Genomic DNA, 15,951 nt, shown 5'->3' with positions numbered 1-15,951 from the left:
ACGCATCCATTTCTCGGAAAATGGGCCTTAACATACTGTTAGCCATTATGTATAAAATGATTGATTGCCCTTAGTAACCAAGTCTGTTATTTTTTGTTTTTGCTTTCATTAAAACATAAAACCAAAACACGGCTTGATACCAGTAGAGGTAAGTGAGAAATGTTAATTTGTTATGTAAACGTTGCCTATAATATTATAGCCTGCAAAATGAAAAATAACCTTAAACCTTTAGCCTTCAAAGTGCTTTAGGATCATTAATCAACTGTATGTGAAAAGTTTTTGAAACTGCATATTGCCCTTGAACATAACTTCAAATTTTTTAATGAGGTTTATTGCCCTAAGTGTTAACTTTCAGGGAGACATTACCGCTTAGACTGTATCCCGCGCATTTAGCAATTAAATCGTCAATATGTATAGACTGGTTGATTTAGGAATGAGACCACGGTTGCGGTTCAAGGCTGCCCCTTGATTTATTGGCAACACCCCGCACAGCCTGAGAGGAAGTTGTGCCTGAGAGACCAAACTCAGGGCTGTAACATCGATTCACAGTACAGTCAGGAAGTGTTGCTGTGGATCGAGAAAGGTTGTTTCACATTTCTTTTGCTTTACACCCCTGTCTTCTTTCTTATTGGACATAAAAAAATATAATTGATTTGGCAGGTAGGTCTAAATGCAATATGAATTCTTCTTCTTTATTGGATATGACGCTGTACACATTAATTTATATCTCTCTCTCTACTCTTGAATTGACTTTATATGGGCATTAATAGTCACGAAAAGGAGCTATATATAAATGGGAGTACACAGTCCAGTGCCTCATGATGTCCTACACAAATACATTTTGTACACAGAACCTTGTCTGTGATAATTTACTTTTTATGACATTTTTGATGAAGATGAGATGCGAACTTATAATAGCATATAAATTACATAATATTGATGATAGTCTACACCAGTGATTCCCAAACGTTTTGGACTGTGTCCCTTTAAGACAAAGAAATGTCTACTTTTGACCCCTCATTACTGGTTGCATATGACTACCAATTGTAACCAGTTCAACCAAAAGTGATCCCCCCCCCCCCCCCTTTAATTTATCTTAAGGAGCCTTAAGAGGTAAGGCTCATTCAGTAATTTGCAAGAAAAATTGCAAATTGTAGAAGAAAAACTGAAAAGGTAAACATAAATTTTGGTATCAGTTTTTTTTCTCTTTTCTGTTCTGTTAATCATCTCATTCAACATCAACACTGAAACTAGCCACTTCTGTTCAGCAATGCCTCTGTTTCGAGCTGTGGGTGAACGTGGTGGGGCCAAGGCTCGGCCCGGCCAAAGGAGGCTGAAGAATACTGAGTGGATGGGGAGCTGCGGGAAGACAGATGAAGATGGATCTGTCCTTTCGTTGACACGGCTGTGTCTGCTGAGCCTTGCTGACAACATGAAGGAAGTGTGGGTGAAAGATTATGCCGACAAATACCTGGATCATTATTCATTCAGACACATCATGGGGCCTTTCAACTTACTGCGTGAGTTTCTGAGGGCTTATTTAACAGACAATGATCATGTTTTGTCCCTCTCTTACAGGTAACATGTTGATTAAACACGTGAACTGCAATATACTGATTCACTATATCGGCAAAATGCTTGAGATATAAATTAAAATGAAAGTCTGCCTATAAGGGGAATTTGTTTATTTACTCTCAGGCAGAGTAAGTCAGGCACTGAATAAGGGGCTGCAGATGTTTTTCTTAAACTACTTCCTTATTTACTTTTACAAATGTGCTTTTTACAACTCTGCTTTATCTACAGATTAAGTGATTTACAAAGTGATTGATTACTTCTAATCCTGCTACAACATCTCTCTATAGCGGGTGAGCTCGTTGAGGAACTGACGTGGCTGCTATGCACCAGAAAGCAGTTGTCCAGGGCAGCCCTCCACCTCCTGCTGGTCCCCCAACTCCGTGGCCTGTCTCTGGAAAGGTGTCCTAGTCTGGTCACCTCTGCCCTCTGTCCCCACATTGCTGCACGTTGCCAGGTGAGATGAAAACCAGTCTCCATGTCTCTGTCCTCATTAACTACTGACTGCATTCGCAAACCAGGGCTTTTGTATATTTTGTCTTTCAGCGATAAAATCTGAAAGTGCAGTTAATAGCAGAGAAAGTTAGCTGCACAGATGCTGGATCAGTTATTTCAAGAGCGAAATATGTCTGACAGTTTGGCAGATTACTGCAGCTGAGGAAATGCTAAATGTGAGACACTGAGTGTGTTGTATTTGTGAAGTCCAAAAAAAATTAAGGTGATTTCCCTGATGTTGAGTGGGGCCCTGTTTGCTCAATCCACACCTTATATGCATCTAAGCCTAAAAATCCCTCTATAACCCTTCTTCTTGTCTTTCCTTTGTGAGTAGCATACATATGGAGAAAATGAGTGAGGCATAATTTACCTGGATTTTTCATGAAAAGCGGAAGTGCTCCTTCATATAGCCTGGGTGTGTCTACCAAACTCACTGTACTGGTAGACACTATACCTCCTTAATATCTTTATATTTCCTCCTTTTTGTCTCAGGGTCTGTGGAGTCTGGACCTATCTGGAGCCCAGCAGCTGCCTTCGAAGATCCTGTCTGAAACCCTCTGCTGTCTACCTGCCCTGCGCTCGCTCTCCCTGGCTGGTACACCTTGTGACAGATGTGTAATCAGGACGATTGCCCACTGCTGTCGTTTGCTGCGCCATCTGGATGTATCCCGCTGTCATTTACTTTCCCCAGCTGCACTACTTCCTCTTGGAGGTGGGGCTTCCTTTTTGTCCTCTGGCTGTCCGTCTAAGCCATCTTCTTGCTGCACCTCTTCATCCCAATCTTCCCCTTCTTGCTCTGCACCCCTGTCTCCTACTCATCTCAGCAGTCTGCTGGCTCTGGATATTGGCTTTGGGGAACAAGAGGGAGACCCTGTGGCGGCAGCAGCCTACCTCCTCCTCTCCCTGCCCTGCCTGGAGAGAGTGGCCATGGAGGGCCTTGCGCAAGCCTGCTGTCTCATCCAGCACAGAGAGTTTGGCCAGACAGCTGAGTTCGCTGACAGAGAAGGAGTTCCCAGGCTGGGGGAGGTGCTTAGGGAGTGGAGGCACAGGCAGGGTATGGACAGTTGGAGGAAAAAGAGGGAAGGAGCAGCAGCAGCAGATGAGGAAGATGAGGGTGAAGAGGAGGAGGAGAAGGAGGAGGAGAGGATATTGTGGGAGGAGTGTGGTAGTGAGAGTGAGGAAGATGTAAGTAGAGGTGAAGAGCCAAGTGGCTCTCAGAACCAAGCAGAGGAAAAAAGGAGAGGAAGAGTTTCATCACAGTCAGGTGATGAACGCCTGATCCTGCGCCTAAAGGACGTCAAGGACTTATCATGTGACTCTCTGGACAGTATAAGTCGTTTATGTCCAAACATCTACTCCATATCTGTGAATGTTGAGGATTATGAAGATGCTAGAGGAAGAAGCCAGGGGTCTCTGTTAGCCACAGGCCTCCAGACGTGGTCAGGCCAGCTGCGGCACCTCTCAGTACACTACCCAGGCCCTCTGGTGGATCTCCTTCCTGCCTTGCAAGTTGCAGGCTCCTCCTTGGTCTCTCTCAACCTGGAGGGGGTGAAAACCAGCCCTCACACCCCCCTACTGGAGGTCATCAAGGTCTGTCCTAGACTCAGAGACCTGCTCATCTCTGCTGAGCCTCCCACCACCCCACAGGAGGAAGAAGATGAGGAGGGTCAGCGGGACGTTCGGGATCTTCCACGGCTACCTAACCTCCTCTCTCTCACACTCAAGTAAGGCTACTATTGAGGTACACAAGGTAGTACATGAGGAACTATTGACCCTTGTTTGGGAGTCCACATCAAAAATTTTAACAACAAATTTTACTGTTTGTTCCTGATACAGCCAGCACATGTGGTCATGTGTTTGACGCAGCTATGATGTGGTAACTGTGTTTCTCATATACCTAATACATATCTTAGTGATTAAAGTAAAATGAAAATGGAAGCAATCTGAATTTTTTTCCTCCTGACTTGGCATTATAAAGGCATATCAGCTGCATACAACACAAAAGAAAAGTAGTGCTAAAAACAAGCAACCAGATGTGGAGGAAGATGAAGTAAGGACTCAGCTCAACAGTCACACCACTGCACTGTTCAATTGATTTCGAACAAAGCACATGAGTTGTTCAGTTCTCCACGTGTAATTTAATTAAAGGATCCATACAACACAGCACATTGTTACAGACTGTAACAATAACCCATTTAAACACGTTAGTTTTGTCTCTAATGCTGATTAGGGAAACTGGTCAAAAATTTCAATCAAAATAAATTGTAATATGCTTCATACATTATGTAGGCACAACCCACTCCCTCAGCCATAATTTGATAAAGGTCTTTAGGTTAAAACTACCTTGACTTCCTATTAAAGTATATGTAATCTTCTTCTTGTTATTCATCTTCTTTATGTCTCCCATTCGTCTGAAGATTCTCCTACGAGCACAGCCAAATGAAGCCTGTGATGTCCTGGATGTCGCTGAAGAGGGTGCTCAAGTGTCTCCTGACTGGTTCTCCTTTACTGGAGAAGCTCTCACTGGTGTCCCTGCCGTGCCCTCTGAACTGCGTTTTACAGGATGTGCTGCGAGTAGTGGACTCGGACCTGTATCTCTTTGCAGATTCCACAGACTTACCTCCCATGCCACTTGGACGGGTACAACACATTGAGCTGCTGCGGACAGATGTGAAGATGATGACAGTGAGAAGTATAATGCAACGGAGCAAGAGACTCAAGTATGTAGATGTGAGTTACTGCTGGCAAATCAGTCAGCTTGAGTGGTTGGGCTGCGAGACATTCAGTAATGTCCAAGTTGTCTGGTTGTAGTGAAGATGAATGAAGCTTTAAATGATTCAAACAAAAATACAATGCACACTTTTTCTTTGCATTAGTATCTCAGCTTGTATGACTATAACTCTATAACTTTTGTTATTTTTGTAACTAAAGTCCTTCAGACACAGATTGATTTTACAGACTGTTTTTGCACTGACAGACTGCAATATGTCCTAAATACTTGTCTCATATTAAAACATGCGGGACTTATTTCTACACTATAGTGCCTTGAATGAATTGCAAACTGTCTTCTGTATGGTGTTTTAAATAAATCTGTTCACTGTCATGTTTTTTTTAAAAGTAATATTGAATTGAACAGGCAACATGTTTTAGAATCTGAATCAGCTTTATTGACAAGTAGATTTACACATACAAGGAATTTGCTTTGGTATTTTGGTGCAAAACAATAAACATAAATATAAAGCAAGTACTGCAGCTCAAGAATCATAAATATAAAATATAAAATTAACAGTAAGATATGTACTATAAGGGGGCGGGGGGGTATGAGAGTCAGTGTCAGTGGGGGTCCCGGGGCTTGTTGATTGTTGTTGAGGCCAGCTGCAGACAGAAAGAAACTGAGGCATACAGGTCCTGGAGGGAAGGTAGATTGCATCTAATCACCTTGTCAGCGGAGCGATTGATACGCTGCAGTCTGCCAAGTTACTTGGCAGTGGCAGCAGTGTACCAGATGGTGATGGAGGAGATGAGGATGGACTCATTGATGGCGGTGTAGAAGTCCACCATCATTGTCTTGGGCAGGTTGAATTTCTTCAGCTGCCGCAGGAAGTACATCCTCTGCTGGGCTTTCTTGGTGAGGTCCTGGGTGATGATGGTGCCCAGGAAGCAGAAGGACTCCACAGTGTCAACAGGGGAGTCACACAGGGTGATGGGGCCGGGTGGAGCTGGGTTCTTCCTGTAATCCACAACCATCTCCACTGTCTTGAGAGCATTGAGCTCCGAGTTGTTCTGACTGCACCAGGTAGGTCAGGTAACTTATGCGTGACGAACACTGTAGTGTGTATTATGTCCTTTCAGTATACCAATAGTATAAAATCACTTAAGAATGATAAGAAATACATCTGGAGACTCTTTTTTTAGTTTTCAGTGTTTTGATTTTAAAACTGATATGGACTTGGCAGAAGGTATCGAGATTGCTGCCTCTTTAAATGGTATTTTAGTGATTTGCAATAAAGAAGGGGGAGAAAATGTATTATATTGTATCCTTGACTGTTATTGTTCTTCTGTTCAGAAGGGATCAGTACGAAGGAGCACTGAAGAAGAGAAAATCATAACAACATGGAGGCTGGAGGATACCAGACAGAATAAAACTGCATCTAATAGGCAAGCATCCAAATTCGAGTGTGCTTTATTGGCATGGTTAGTGTTGTACAGTATTGCCAAAGCATATTGCAGGTGGTTCACAATGTAAGTATAATAATTCAGAATGTAAGAAAAAAAAGACATCAAATGGTTTGCATTATTACACTATTAGTATTACACCATACAACACTACAGCTGCATTACTATACTGTATAATATACTATAATGTAAGAAAAACAAATTATTGCAAACAATTAAGAATATATATGATAATTTAAGATATACTTTAATGAGTGAATGTAACGACAATGCAAGAACCATAGAAAAAAACTAGATAAATATCAATATCAATAAAAGTTGTCAGTGGAAAATGCATCATGACAGAGCCAAACATAATTCATGGAAACAGGAACACTAAAGAGGGACCTGGGAAGACTGAAAGAACAAAGTAACTTGAGAGAAACTGGACTGGTGACTTTTCAAGTTGTTTCTTCCTGGTCCACATTCCAGCAAGTAGGTGGCGGTAATGCGCCTTAATCCTGGTTGTAACCCGCTATTAAATGGAAAGAAAGAAGAGAAGTGTTGGGCGGTGTGGGTTTACCTATTTTGTTGCTTGCTATCCGGGAAACGCGGAGAATAAAAATCAATCACACCGTGGTAGGGACACACACGTCACTCACCGGAGACCTGCCACATACTCGGTAACGTTAGCCAGCGGTTAGCATCTGGCTGCTCAGAAATGTGAGTTTTTCCAGAAGGGGGGGAGGGGGCTTTGACTTTTATTGTTAGTGAGTATGAAATCTTTTAAAGGCCACGAACATATAACTTTGCCGTGTTGACACTGACGATTAGTAAAAATATGTCAAATTCAAGTCTTTTAGCTCGCTCCTACAGCCAAACACGTACGACAGTCAGTCTCCACAGACGTCTCACGTTAACGTTAGCTAACGTTACCTGCTTTATTTTTAACAATAGTGTTTCTCCGCCGTCCTTAGATTTTGACTCATTTATGTTTACATTTTAAATACGTTGAAATTGACCATTACAGCGTCGATATATCGCAACGAAGCGAGAACATACCGTCATGTTCACTAGTCAGAGCACTTCGTCTAACGTTAGGCCTTTCTCATACAAGAGCTCAGAAGTTGTTTTGCAAATATTAGCCGCATAATGTTAATATTTCCGACATTTCCCCCTCAAAAGGTCACGATGACAAGTGAGGAAAACGGGATGGAGCCGCGGAACAAGCCAAATCTCCCTCCTTCAGCAGACTGATTCTTGATTTATCGAAACAACTAACCAACAAGTAGAAGACAATCTGCATTATGGGAAGGTTGGTGTGCTGTCATTTTAGGGAATGTAGATTGATTCGTGAACTTTCTCATATCTGAATTTTTTAGGCACACTTTGCTCAACTTTCCTCTCTTTTATCTCTTGACAGGATCAGCTTTTCATGCCTTTTCCCAGCTTCATGGCATTTCAGCCTGTCATCCCAGGTTCTTCCTCGGCTCCTGATACCTTCCCTCAGACAGCTGCTCTTCATCGGCCTGGTGCTCTGCCTCATAGGACTACTCTACCTGCTGCTTGTCACTGGAAAGGGGCACGGAAGCTGGATCAGAAAGGAAAATCACTTCCACAGGTAAATTAACAGCTGCTCTCCAAGTGCTTATGTTATAATGAACACAGGCTATATTATCTTAACAATTCTTTGTTGTCCAAAAGGCACTTGGCAAGGGTGACCGATGTGGATGCAACAGATACAAGCAACCCCAACCTGAACTATGGCCTGGTGGTGGACTGCGGCAGCAGTGGCTCCAGGGTATTTGTGTACTGCTGGCCCCGGCACAATGGTAATCCCCATGAACTGCTGGACATTCAGCAAATGAGAGATCAACACCGCAAGCCAGTGGTCATGAAGATCAAACCGGGTAAGATATACAGTGCTTGGCTTCTCATTAATCAAAACAGTATTTAAAGGAGAGGATATGAGCATTAGATATTGGACAATTAGCACTGTTTGTTTACTCAAATGATTAAGTATATTGTAAGACATACCTGGATAAGCCAGCTTGTTATTTACCCACTATAAAACAATATTTTTGGTCTTAATGTTTTTTCTTTATAGGTATCTCTGAATTGGCTAAAACACCTGGGAAAGCCAGTGATTATATCTATCCACTGCTGAGCTTTGCAGCCCAACACATTCCCAAAAATAAGCACCAAGAAACACCCTTGTACATCCTGTGCACAGCTGGAATGAGAATCCTTCCCGAAAGGTACAGTTGTAAACTCACACTACTTCCAGAAGCACCAGATGTAAATATAGCTGCAAGAAATGTTCAGACCGCAGGTTTAAATGGCACTAAGTTACACTGAATAGAGAAAAGCATTGATGTTAGAAATGCCATACATTTTCTGATGAAGTTTCTGTGATTTGTTTAATCTCAGTCAACAAGAAGCACTTCTTGAGGATCTGCGAACAGACATCCCAGTCCACTTCAACTTCCTCTTCTCCGATTCCCATGTGGAAGTGATTTCTGGAAAACAGGAAGGTAAATAAAAGGAATAGACAAGAATGAAAATCAGTATGGTTGACTAAAATGTATAGCAGTGGCAGCTTTATTGAGATACATGACTTTATAAAACATTTTGATTATTTTATAACATTTAATACAGTGCAATAGTTTTGATTCATCACGTCATGGGCGTTGAAAGATTTCCTGACAAATTAATATGGGAGACAAATTTGCATTTCCTAAATTAGGGGGTTTAAGATTCTCCACTCTATTGTAGACCCAAATTTAAAAGTAGTGCAAGGTTGAAGATGCTGGTTTATATATTAACTTTACAATGTGTCATCATTGGCTTTAGGTGTCTATGCATGGATTGGAATAAACTTTGTCCTTGGAAGGTTTAACCATGTGCACAATGGTAAGTACCCAAGCAAGTAGTATTTCAACAGTGTGCCATTTATAAAAAAAAAAAAAAGAAAAGAAAAAATGTACCGTTTTGTTTTTTGCGTTAAAATGGCTGAAGTGCTACAATGTACAACATGTTAACAATCTGCATGAAAAACATGCATATCTAGTTAGGGGCCTTTCCACTCTACCACAAAAACAAATATGTAGCAACACAGTAATCACATGATATACCCTTCCTGCCTGACTCTGTCACCTGTCTCTCAATCAATCTTTCAAGATGGGGAAGCTGTAGTGGAGGTACATGTCCCAGGCAGCGATCAGCAGGAGGCGCTGGTGAGGAAAAGAACGGCTGGTGTCCTGGACATGGGCGGGGTCTCCACACAGATTGCATACGAAGTGCCCAAAACTGTAAGCTTTGCTTCTCCACAGCAGGTTATTATCCACAACCAATTCTGTTTTTGTGCCGTCTTTGTTTTTTGTCACTCACCCTTTGTTCTTCTTCCTCCTTCCAACCTCTGTCATTCCCTGGTTAAACCTGTATACACCATTTTTGTCCCGTGGAGATGATCTGCTCTCCATTCATCACTATTGAAGGCATACTGTAAGCCTGCAGCATGACTCCATAGCAGGATTTTTGGACTGAGAACATTAAGTCATTTATGTAGAGACCGTCAAATACAATGGAAGTTGTCCATTCCAAGAATTTTTCTTTGTGTTGTAGTTATTTATGTACTAGTAGCAGGTTTGGCCTACGCTGCTTGTCCTTTTTGCTCTCATTACATCTTAACACCACATGATTTTTAATTGAATTTTCACTGGCCTCTTGTTAGTTAGTTTCAGCTTCTGTTCTTTGATGTTCTGAGATACATAGCAATATTTAGTTTTACTCTTATGTGGCCTCAAACATAGGTGACCTACTATAATTATGAATTCATGTGTTGCATGTCAGCACTGCTGTCATCTGTAAATGTTACACACACATGGATATGCATGGGTATATTATGAGGGCGTCATCATTCCCAGGCTGATTTTTGTTTGTTCCCTAGGAGGAAGTTGCCAAGAACTTACTGGCCGAGTTCAACCTGGGGTGTGACGCACATCGCACAGAGCATGTTTATCGTGTTTATGTGTCCACCTTCCTGGGTTTTGGAGGAAATGCAGCACGCCAAAGATATGAGGAGAGCCTCATCAGAAATACTGCCACTCGAAACAAGTGAGATCCACAGCCCCATCTAATTGCTGGATTTATTTATTTTTTTTGTAAATGTTTCCTACCAGTCAGTACACAGTATTGCATGTATTTACACCGTATTACTGATTTCTCCAGGCTCTTAGATCAGCATATTGGTGAAACAGCCGAGTCTCCCCTCCTGGACCCTTGTCTACCCACAGACTTGCAGGATGACATTGGTCCATCTACACAGAAGCTCTATCTGCGAGGCACAGGAGACTTTGACCAGTGTAGACAGATTCTCCAGCCGTTCCTCAACCGCACTAACGAGACCCAAACCTCCCTCAATGGTATCTACCAGCCAGCCATTGATTACAGCAACAGTCAGTTCTATGGCTTCTCTGAGTTCTACTACTGCACGGAGGATGTGCTGCGCATGGGTGGGGATTATAACGCTTCCAAATATGCCTGGGCTGCAAAGGTAAACGCTACATGGAAAAATCACATCTACTCTCATGAAGCATGCCAGATATACCCTCAATAAGTCATTTATTATCCCTTACATTTTTCAGAAAGTGGTATCTTACTTCCTGTTAAAAGCACCATTCTATTTCAGTTCAATCTGTCAAATAGCTACTCATCATACCATCATTTGTTATTTTTATTTTGCTGTGTTCAAGACAATACAGTATTTTCTTGCTCAAACTGTTTCACTTACGATCTGAAATAACGATTTTAAGACTACCAAGTCTTTTATGTTTTGCAAGGTTGTTAGTTTACTTACGTTGAAGTAAAAGTTATGTGCAGTTTTGTTAGTATAATGCTAGTAGTTTTAATAGAATAATTATTTGGTAACAACAGAGGTTAATGTACTATTTATTGATCACTGGAAACTTTCCTGATGTTTACAGAGTTACTGTTTCACCCAGTGGAAGACTCTGAGGGAACGCTTTGACTCTGGCTTGTATGCCTCGCACGCAGATCTTCACAGACTGAAGTAAATCACACAGGATTATTAAACTTCTTTTAAAGCTCAACTAAAGATGAGCCTGTTAGTTTGGACCAGAATTTTTATCAATGGCTTTATGTTTATGTCTGCAGGTACCAGTGTTTTAAATCAGCATGGATGTATGAAGTATTGCACTCAGGCTTCTCTTTCCCAGCCAATTATAAAAACCTGAAGACTGCCCTATTGGTCTATGATAAGGAGGTCCAATGGACTCTTGGAGCTATTCTTTACAGAACACGGTTTCTGCCTTTAAGGTATGATGGATTTTCTCTCACGTGTGCCCAGTTGTTAGTCACTTTACTAATCAAGCCTTGAATAATATTAGTCAGCGAAAATGAACGTCTTAAATCCCATCTAGTTAAATGTGTTATTAAATGTAGAGTGGAGAGTTGAAACAATGATCAGTACTTAGGATTGGCTGGTAATGGGCATAGCACTAAGGCTTACAGAGACAGCAGCTTTTTACTGCATTTAGCAGCAGAATTTAAAGCTGAGGAATGTCACTGGTCTCAAACATATCCTGACTTTGAAATTTAACTCTGTCAAAGCCTCTACCAAATGACAAATTATAGACACAAGAAATGAATCAGAACGACAAAAACAAAGTAATTATTCAACAAAATGGGTATCTTTCAATCTCATGATCTTGGTGATTGACTTGGTGAACGGACTACTCTTGAAAAATGCATTCATATCTGTCCACATGTGGTGTTACCCTTAGAAAAAAAAAAAAAAAAAAAAGGTTCATCCTGATCTAGCTTACTTTGTATAAGATTGCAGGCAGGTTTGAGCCTAACAATATGTTGCTCAGACAAGAAATTCTGTTTTTCTGCAATTTAAAGCAAGCTTACAAGATCTGAAAAATCAGGATACTTGTCAGATCATCTATCAAGTCAAACTTGCTTATGTCTTAACATATAATGAACAGGGCCATGAAGTGAATTTTCGTATACACACTATTTCTTTGTTCAAAGCCAGACTAATTAATAATCATTATTTATTTATTTATTTATTTATTTTTTTGCCTCTTCCAGGGACATCCAGCAGGAAAGTCTGAAAGGAGCACACTCTCACTGGCGGCACAGCTTCTCTTTTGTCAACAACCACTATTTATTTCTGGCTTGTTTCTTTATTGTGTTGTTGTCTATTATGCTGTACTTACTCCGACTCCGTCGCATCCATCGGCGCACAGCGCAGCGCTGCACCCCATCGTCTGTACCCTGGTTGGAAGATGGCCTTGGCTCACCCACACTCCCTATCACCCTCTAAACTTTGTAGAGCATAAAGTTTGGACAGCAACTTTCCAAAGCCAGTCGTCACTCCTTTTCTCTCTGAGGCCATCTGCTTGTTCAGTGAGCTTTTGAAGGCTTCCCCCCTGACAGCAGGGCTGCTCCCTACTGAGAGTTGAAACAGAGATGGTAGAGTGAGGATGTCCTCAAAAGAGAAAGATCTTATGTAAGTCGTGAGGCCTATATGAGCCATGAAAATATTTGTTGAAGTTATTTTGTTTTAATAATGAAATGTTTTTTGTCTTGCCTGCCACATTTAGTCAAAATCAAATGGCAAATGCCTACAGGTGTCTTCTATTTTATTTCTAAAAAAGACAAACAACGGTACTTTTCTGGCTAGCTAATCTTTCATACGGTACCTAAATAAATATTTAGTCTATACTTTGAATTTCACAAAGGTGGACAAATATACCACAGCGTCAATTTATTGGCCATTTTCCTTTCTTTATGCCTTTTATATGTGTATGATCACATCTTTTCTTTTTTGTTTTTATAGTTGTTAAATGGTACAAGCACTCGGCATTTCTACAGAAACCTCAAATGCAATACGATTTATAATTAGTGGAAGGAGCACTTTGTAATGCAGTTGAGATGCACTTTCCAGCTGGAATGGTCTTTTTTTGTGTATTTATTTCCTAAATTGTTCTGCCTCAACAAGACAAGTAGCCTTTCATAGCTATACTAGTGCAATACATGTCTTGTCACTGTTGGGAAACTCTCCAAACACATCCGCTCGTTTGTCAAGAGTATTATCTCTCTTAAAGCCCTGCTGAAATTCTTGTTTTGGGTTATCTGACTTTTATGTTGGATACCGTTGCATATATTTACAATGGGCTTCATTTTCAGAAGCTGTCATATCACTGCTGTGAGGGGATTGTAAATGAGAGCACATCATTATTTATATGAAAATGGTCTAGTGAAATGTTTGCACAGATGAATGCGAAATAAATGTTGTCACATTTCAATTCAGTAATAAAGGTTTTATGGTATACTTGTCTGGCTGTTTATTTCACGAGGAGGAGATCAGACTAAACAAATGGTGTCTGTCCTTAGCAAGAGGCTGCTGGTAAAGGAAATGGCATAAAGTACAAACATAGTAATAATTTGGCTGAATTTAGTGTGAATGTCTTCATCTAGGCTCCTCACAGTATTCAGCTTTGCCACATCAGCTGAGAAAATTATCCACTTGTGTATTTATGACATATGTACTAAATAGTGATCAACAGATCATTCCAGATTTCAAGTGTCATCCAGCACTTGATGTACTCTGTGTGAGAGAAGTGTTAATACTCGATGCACTCAGCAAATGGGACACACTAGACTAGGTGGTAGTAGTAGCCTTCATTTGTTACAACTTCCACAGTAAAATAGTAAATCAGTATATCATTCCACTTACAGATTGGAGGAAGACATTTTATTGTAAACAAGTTTGCAGTTCTTATAAAGTGTTTGGTTAACAACTTAATTGTTCTGTTATACATCTGAATCAGAATTTAGACTAAATACATGGTCCCGTTAACAGTCATATTGCAGATATTGAAACTTGTATGTATGCACCATTAAATGTGGAGGTTGTCAGTCTTACAGCTCTGACTGTAGTTTCCCTACTGAACATGTGAATACCAGCCGTAACAACATTGCTTGAACAAGTGGCTTTGTAAGATGTCGGGCTCCTATAGTGCTGAGTCACTTATATGTCACACTGCTTCGCTGACACACCCACAGTGTGCTTTGTGTGTAGTAGAGCTTATGTTTTAGCCAATGGTGAGTGACACAGGATAGTTAATAGATCAAGTCCAACTCATTCAGTAAAGATAATTAATACTTCTTTCTTTCTTTAATAGAATAATATAATTTACTAATCAAATATTTAGACCAACAGAAAGTTCACAAAATTGGAAGAAACTAATGTTCAGATCTCTCTCTGTAGTGTAAAAAAAGAGAGTGGATTGCCAGAGAGCTGCTGAATCTTTAGCATGTTCAGTCAAATCAGATGATATCCTAAATACAAACTGGCATCCAGTTGGATATCAAGGTGAAATTTAAACTAATGACCTGTAACAAGAGACAGGATGCCACAGCCAAAACACATATGATAAATTATTAAGAATAAGAGATGTAATGAGAAAACTGTGTAGTCATTAATTTAGCCTCATTAAGATGATTGGTCTCTAACAGGCTCCTTGAGCTAATTTAATTGAATAAGTAATTAATCTGAACCTGTCAGGTAGCATCATCTAATGTACATGTCTGAAAGTGTGATAACATACTTCTTATTCAGGAGCTGAAACTAAAGTGTGGATGTGTTACACTCCTTTGCTAAGAGGCTACTGCAGACTCACTCTAGACTATTTCATATAACACACATGATGTGAAGCAGGGATGATGTTTGCAGATCAGTATATTAAAATTTAAGAGGGTTACAGGTGTGAGGTTGTACTTTATTTCATAAACTTCTTGAATTTTTTTGTCATTCAGACAGTAAGAACTTTCATTGTAGCACCAAGTGGTGTCAGAGAGCCCTTTTGGTCTGTGGTTCCTCAGTCTTCTTTTCCTTTCGGCTGTTCCCTTTCAGGGGTCACCACAGCGAATCATGTGCCTCCATCTAACCCTGTCCTCTGCATCCTCTTCACTCACACCAATTAACTTCATGTCCTCTCTCACTACATCCATAAATCCTGATCCTGATCCTGTCCGTCCTCGTCACTCCCAAAGAGAACCTCAACATCTTAAGCTCTGCTACCTCCAGCTCTGCCTCTTGTCTTTTCTTCAGTGCCACTGTCTCTAAGCTGTACAACATCGCTGGTCTCACCACCGTCTTGAACACCTTTCCTTTCATTCTTGCTGATACTCTTTTATCACACAACACACCTAACACTTTTCTCCACCCGTTCCAACCTGCTTGCACTCGCCTCTTCACCTCTTTTCCACAGTCTCCATTGCTCTGAACTGTTGACCCTAAGTAATTAAAGTCCTGCACCTTCTTCACCTCTGCTCCCTGTAACCTCACTGTTCCACCTGGGTCCTTCTCATTGACACACATGTATTCTGTCTTACTGTGGCTAAGCTTCATTCCTCTGTTTTCCAGAGCAGACCTCCATCTCTCTAGATTTTCCTCCACCTGCTCCCTGCTCTCACTACAAATCACAATGTCATCCGCAAACATCATAGTCCATGGAGATTCCTGTCTAACCTCATCTGTCAGCCTGTCCATCACCAGAGCAAACAAGAAGGGGCTCAGAGCCGATCCTTGATGCAAACCCACCTCCACCTTGAACTCCTCTGTCACACCTACAGGACACCTCATCACGGTCTTATCTCTAGTGAATTTTCCAACAAATTATTTGATAATTCTTC

The 15,951-nt window shown here is 40.9% G+C and overlaps 2 protein-coding genes across 7 annotated transcripts; both read left to right on the top strand.

Annotated features, from left to right (window-relative positions):
* The first annotated feature begins 220 nt into the window (after positions 1 to 220).
* On the top strand, positions 221 to 5,170 carry si:ch211-214j8.12 (uncharacterized protein LOC100000539 homolog). Of its 4 annotated transcripts, XM_044198010.1 has the most exons (6): positions 547 to 660; positions 1,102 to 1,173; positions 1,269 to 1,520; positions 1,863 to 2,029; positions 2,560 to 3,791; positions 4,485 to 5,170. In XM_044198010.1, the coding sequence occupies exons 3-6, from the start codon at positions 1,271 to 1,273 to the stop codon at positions 4,876 to 4,878; spliced, it is 2,043 nt and encodes a 680-aa protein (XP_044053945.1). In that variant the 5' UTR covers positions 547 to 660; positions 1,102 to 1,173; positions 1,269 to 1,270; the 3' UTR covers positions 4,879 to 5,170. The 4 variants fall into 4 exon arrangements, with proteins under 4 accessions (XP_044053944.1, XP_044053943.1, XP_044053945.1 ...); XM_044198009.1 differs by lacking the exon at positions 1,102 to 1,173 and having other exon boundaries at positions 221 to 583; XM_044198008.1 differs by lacking the exon at positions 1,102 to 1,173 and having other exon boundaries at positions 222 to 660.
* Positions 5,171 to 6,784: 1,614 nt separating this feature from the next.
* On the top strand, positions 6,785 to 13,585 carry entpd4 (ectonucleoside triphosphate diphosphohydrolase 4). 3 transcript variants are annotated; one of them, XM_044198007.1, is made up of 13 exons: positions 6,785 to 6,945; positions 7,408 to 7,537; positions 7,646 to 7,843; positions 7,927 to 8,132; positions 8,330 to 8,480; positions 8,653 to 8,756; positions 9,076 to 9,135; positions 9,403 to 9,533; positions 10,172 to 10,338; positions 10,453 to 10,777; positions 11,208 to 11,293; positions 11,398 to 11,559; positions 12,340 to 13,585. In XM_044198007.1, the coding sequence occupies exons 2-13, from the start codon at positions 7,530 to 7,532 to the stop codon at positions 12,572 to 12,574; spliced, it is 1,833 nt and encodes a 610-aa protein (XP_044053942.1). In that variant the 5' UTR covers positions 6,785 to 6,945; positions 7,408 to 7,529; the 3' UTR covers positions 12,575 to 13,585. The 3 variants fall into 3 exon arrangements, with proteins under 3 accessions (XP_044053942.1, XP_044053940.1, XP_044053941.1); XM_044198005.1 differs by having other exon boundaries at positions 9,403 to 9,557; XM_044198006.1 differs by having other exon boundaries at positions 6,843 to 6,861; positions 9,403 to 9,557.
* The last annotated feature ends 2,366 nt before the right edge of the window (positions 13,586 to 15,951 follow it).

Source organism: Siniperca chuatsi, linkage group LG5 (genome assembly GCF_020085105.1).
Source record: "Siniperca chuatsi isolate FFG_IHB_CAS linkage group LG5, ASM2008510v1, whole genome shotgun sequence".
NCBI lineage: Eukaryota > Metazoa > Chordata > Actinopteri > Centrarchiformes > Sinipercidae > Siniperca > Siniperca chuatsi.
This window is presented reverse-complemented; position numbering and strand designations above follow the sequence as displayed.

What these genes read in the sequence shown, in the direction of transcription:
- si:ch211-214j8.12 (XM_044198009.1), top strand. Translation starts at nt 1,271, where the DNA reads ATGCCTCTGTTTCGAGCTGTGGGTGAACGTGGTGGGGCCAAGGCTCGG. An exon ending in GGGGCCTTTCAACTTACTGC is followed by an intron (nt 1,521 to 1,862) that starts GTGAGTTTCTGA and finishes ATCTCTCTATAG; the next exon opens with CGGGTGAGCTCGTTGAGGAA. An exon ending in CTCCTCTCTCTCACACTCAA is followed by an intron (nt 3,792 to 4,484) that starts GTAAGGCTACTA and finishes ATTCGTCTGAAG; the next exon opens with ATTCTCCTACGAGCACAGCC.
- entpd4 (XM_044198005.1), top strand. An exon ending in GGTCATGAAGATCAAACCGG is followed by an intron (nt 8,133 to 8,329) that starts GTAAGATATACA and finishes TTTTCTTTATAG; the next exon opens with GTATCTCTGAATTGGCTAAA. An exon ending in GCAGATCTTCACAGACTGAA is followed by an intron (nt 11,294 to 11,397) that starts GTAAATCACACA and finishes TTATGTCTGCAG; the next exon opens with GTACCAGTGTTTTAAATCAG.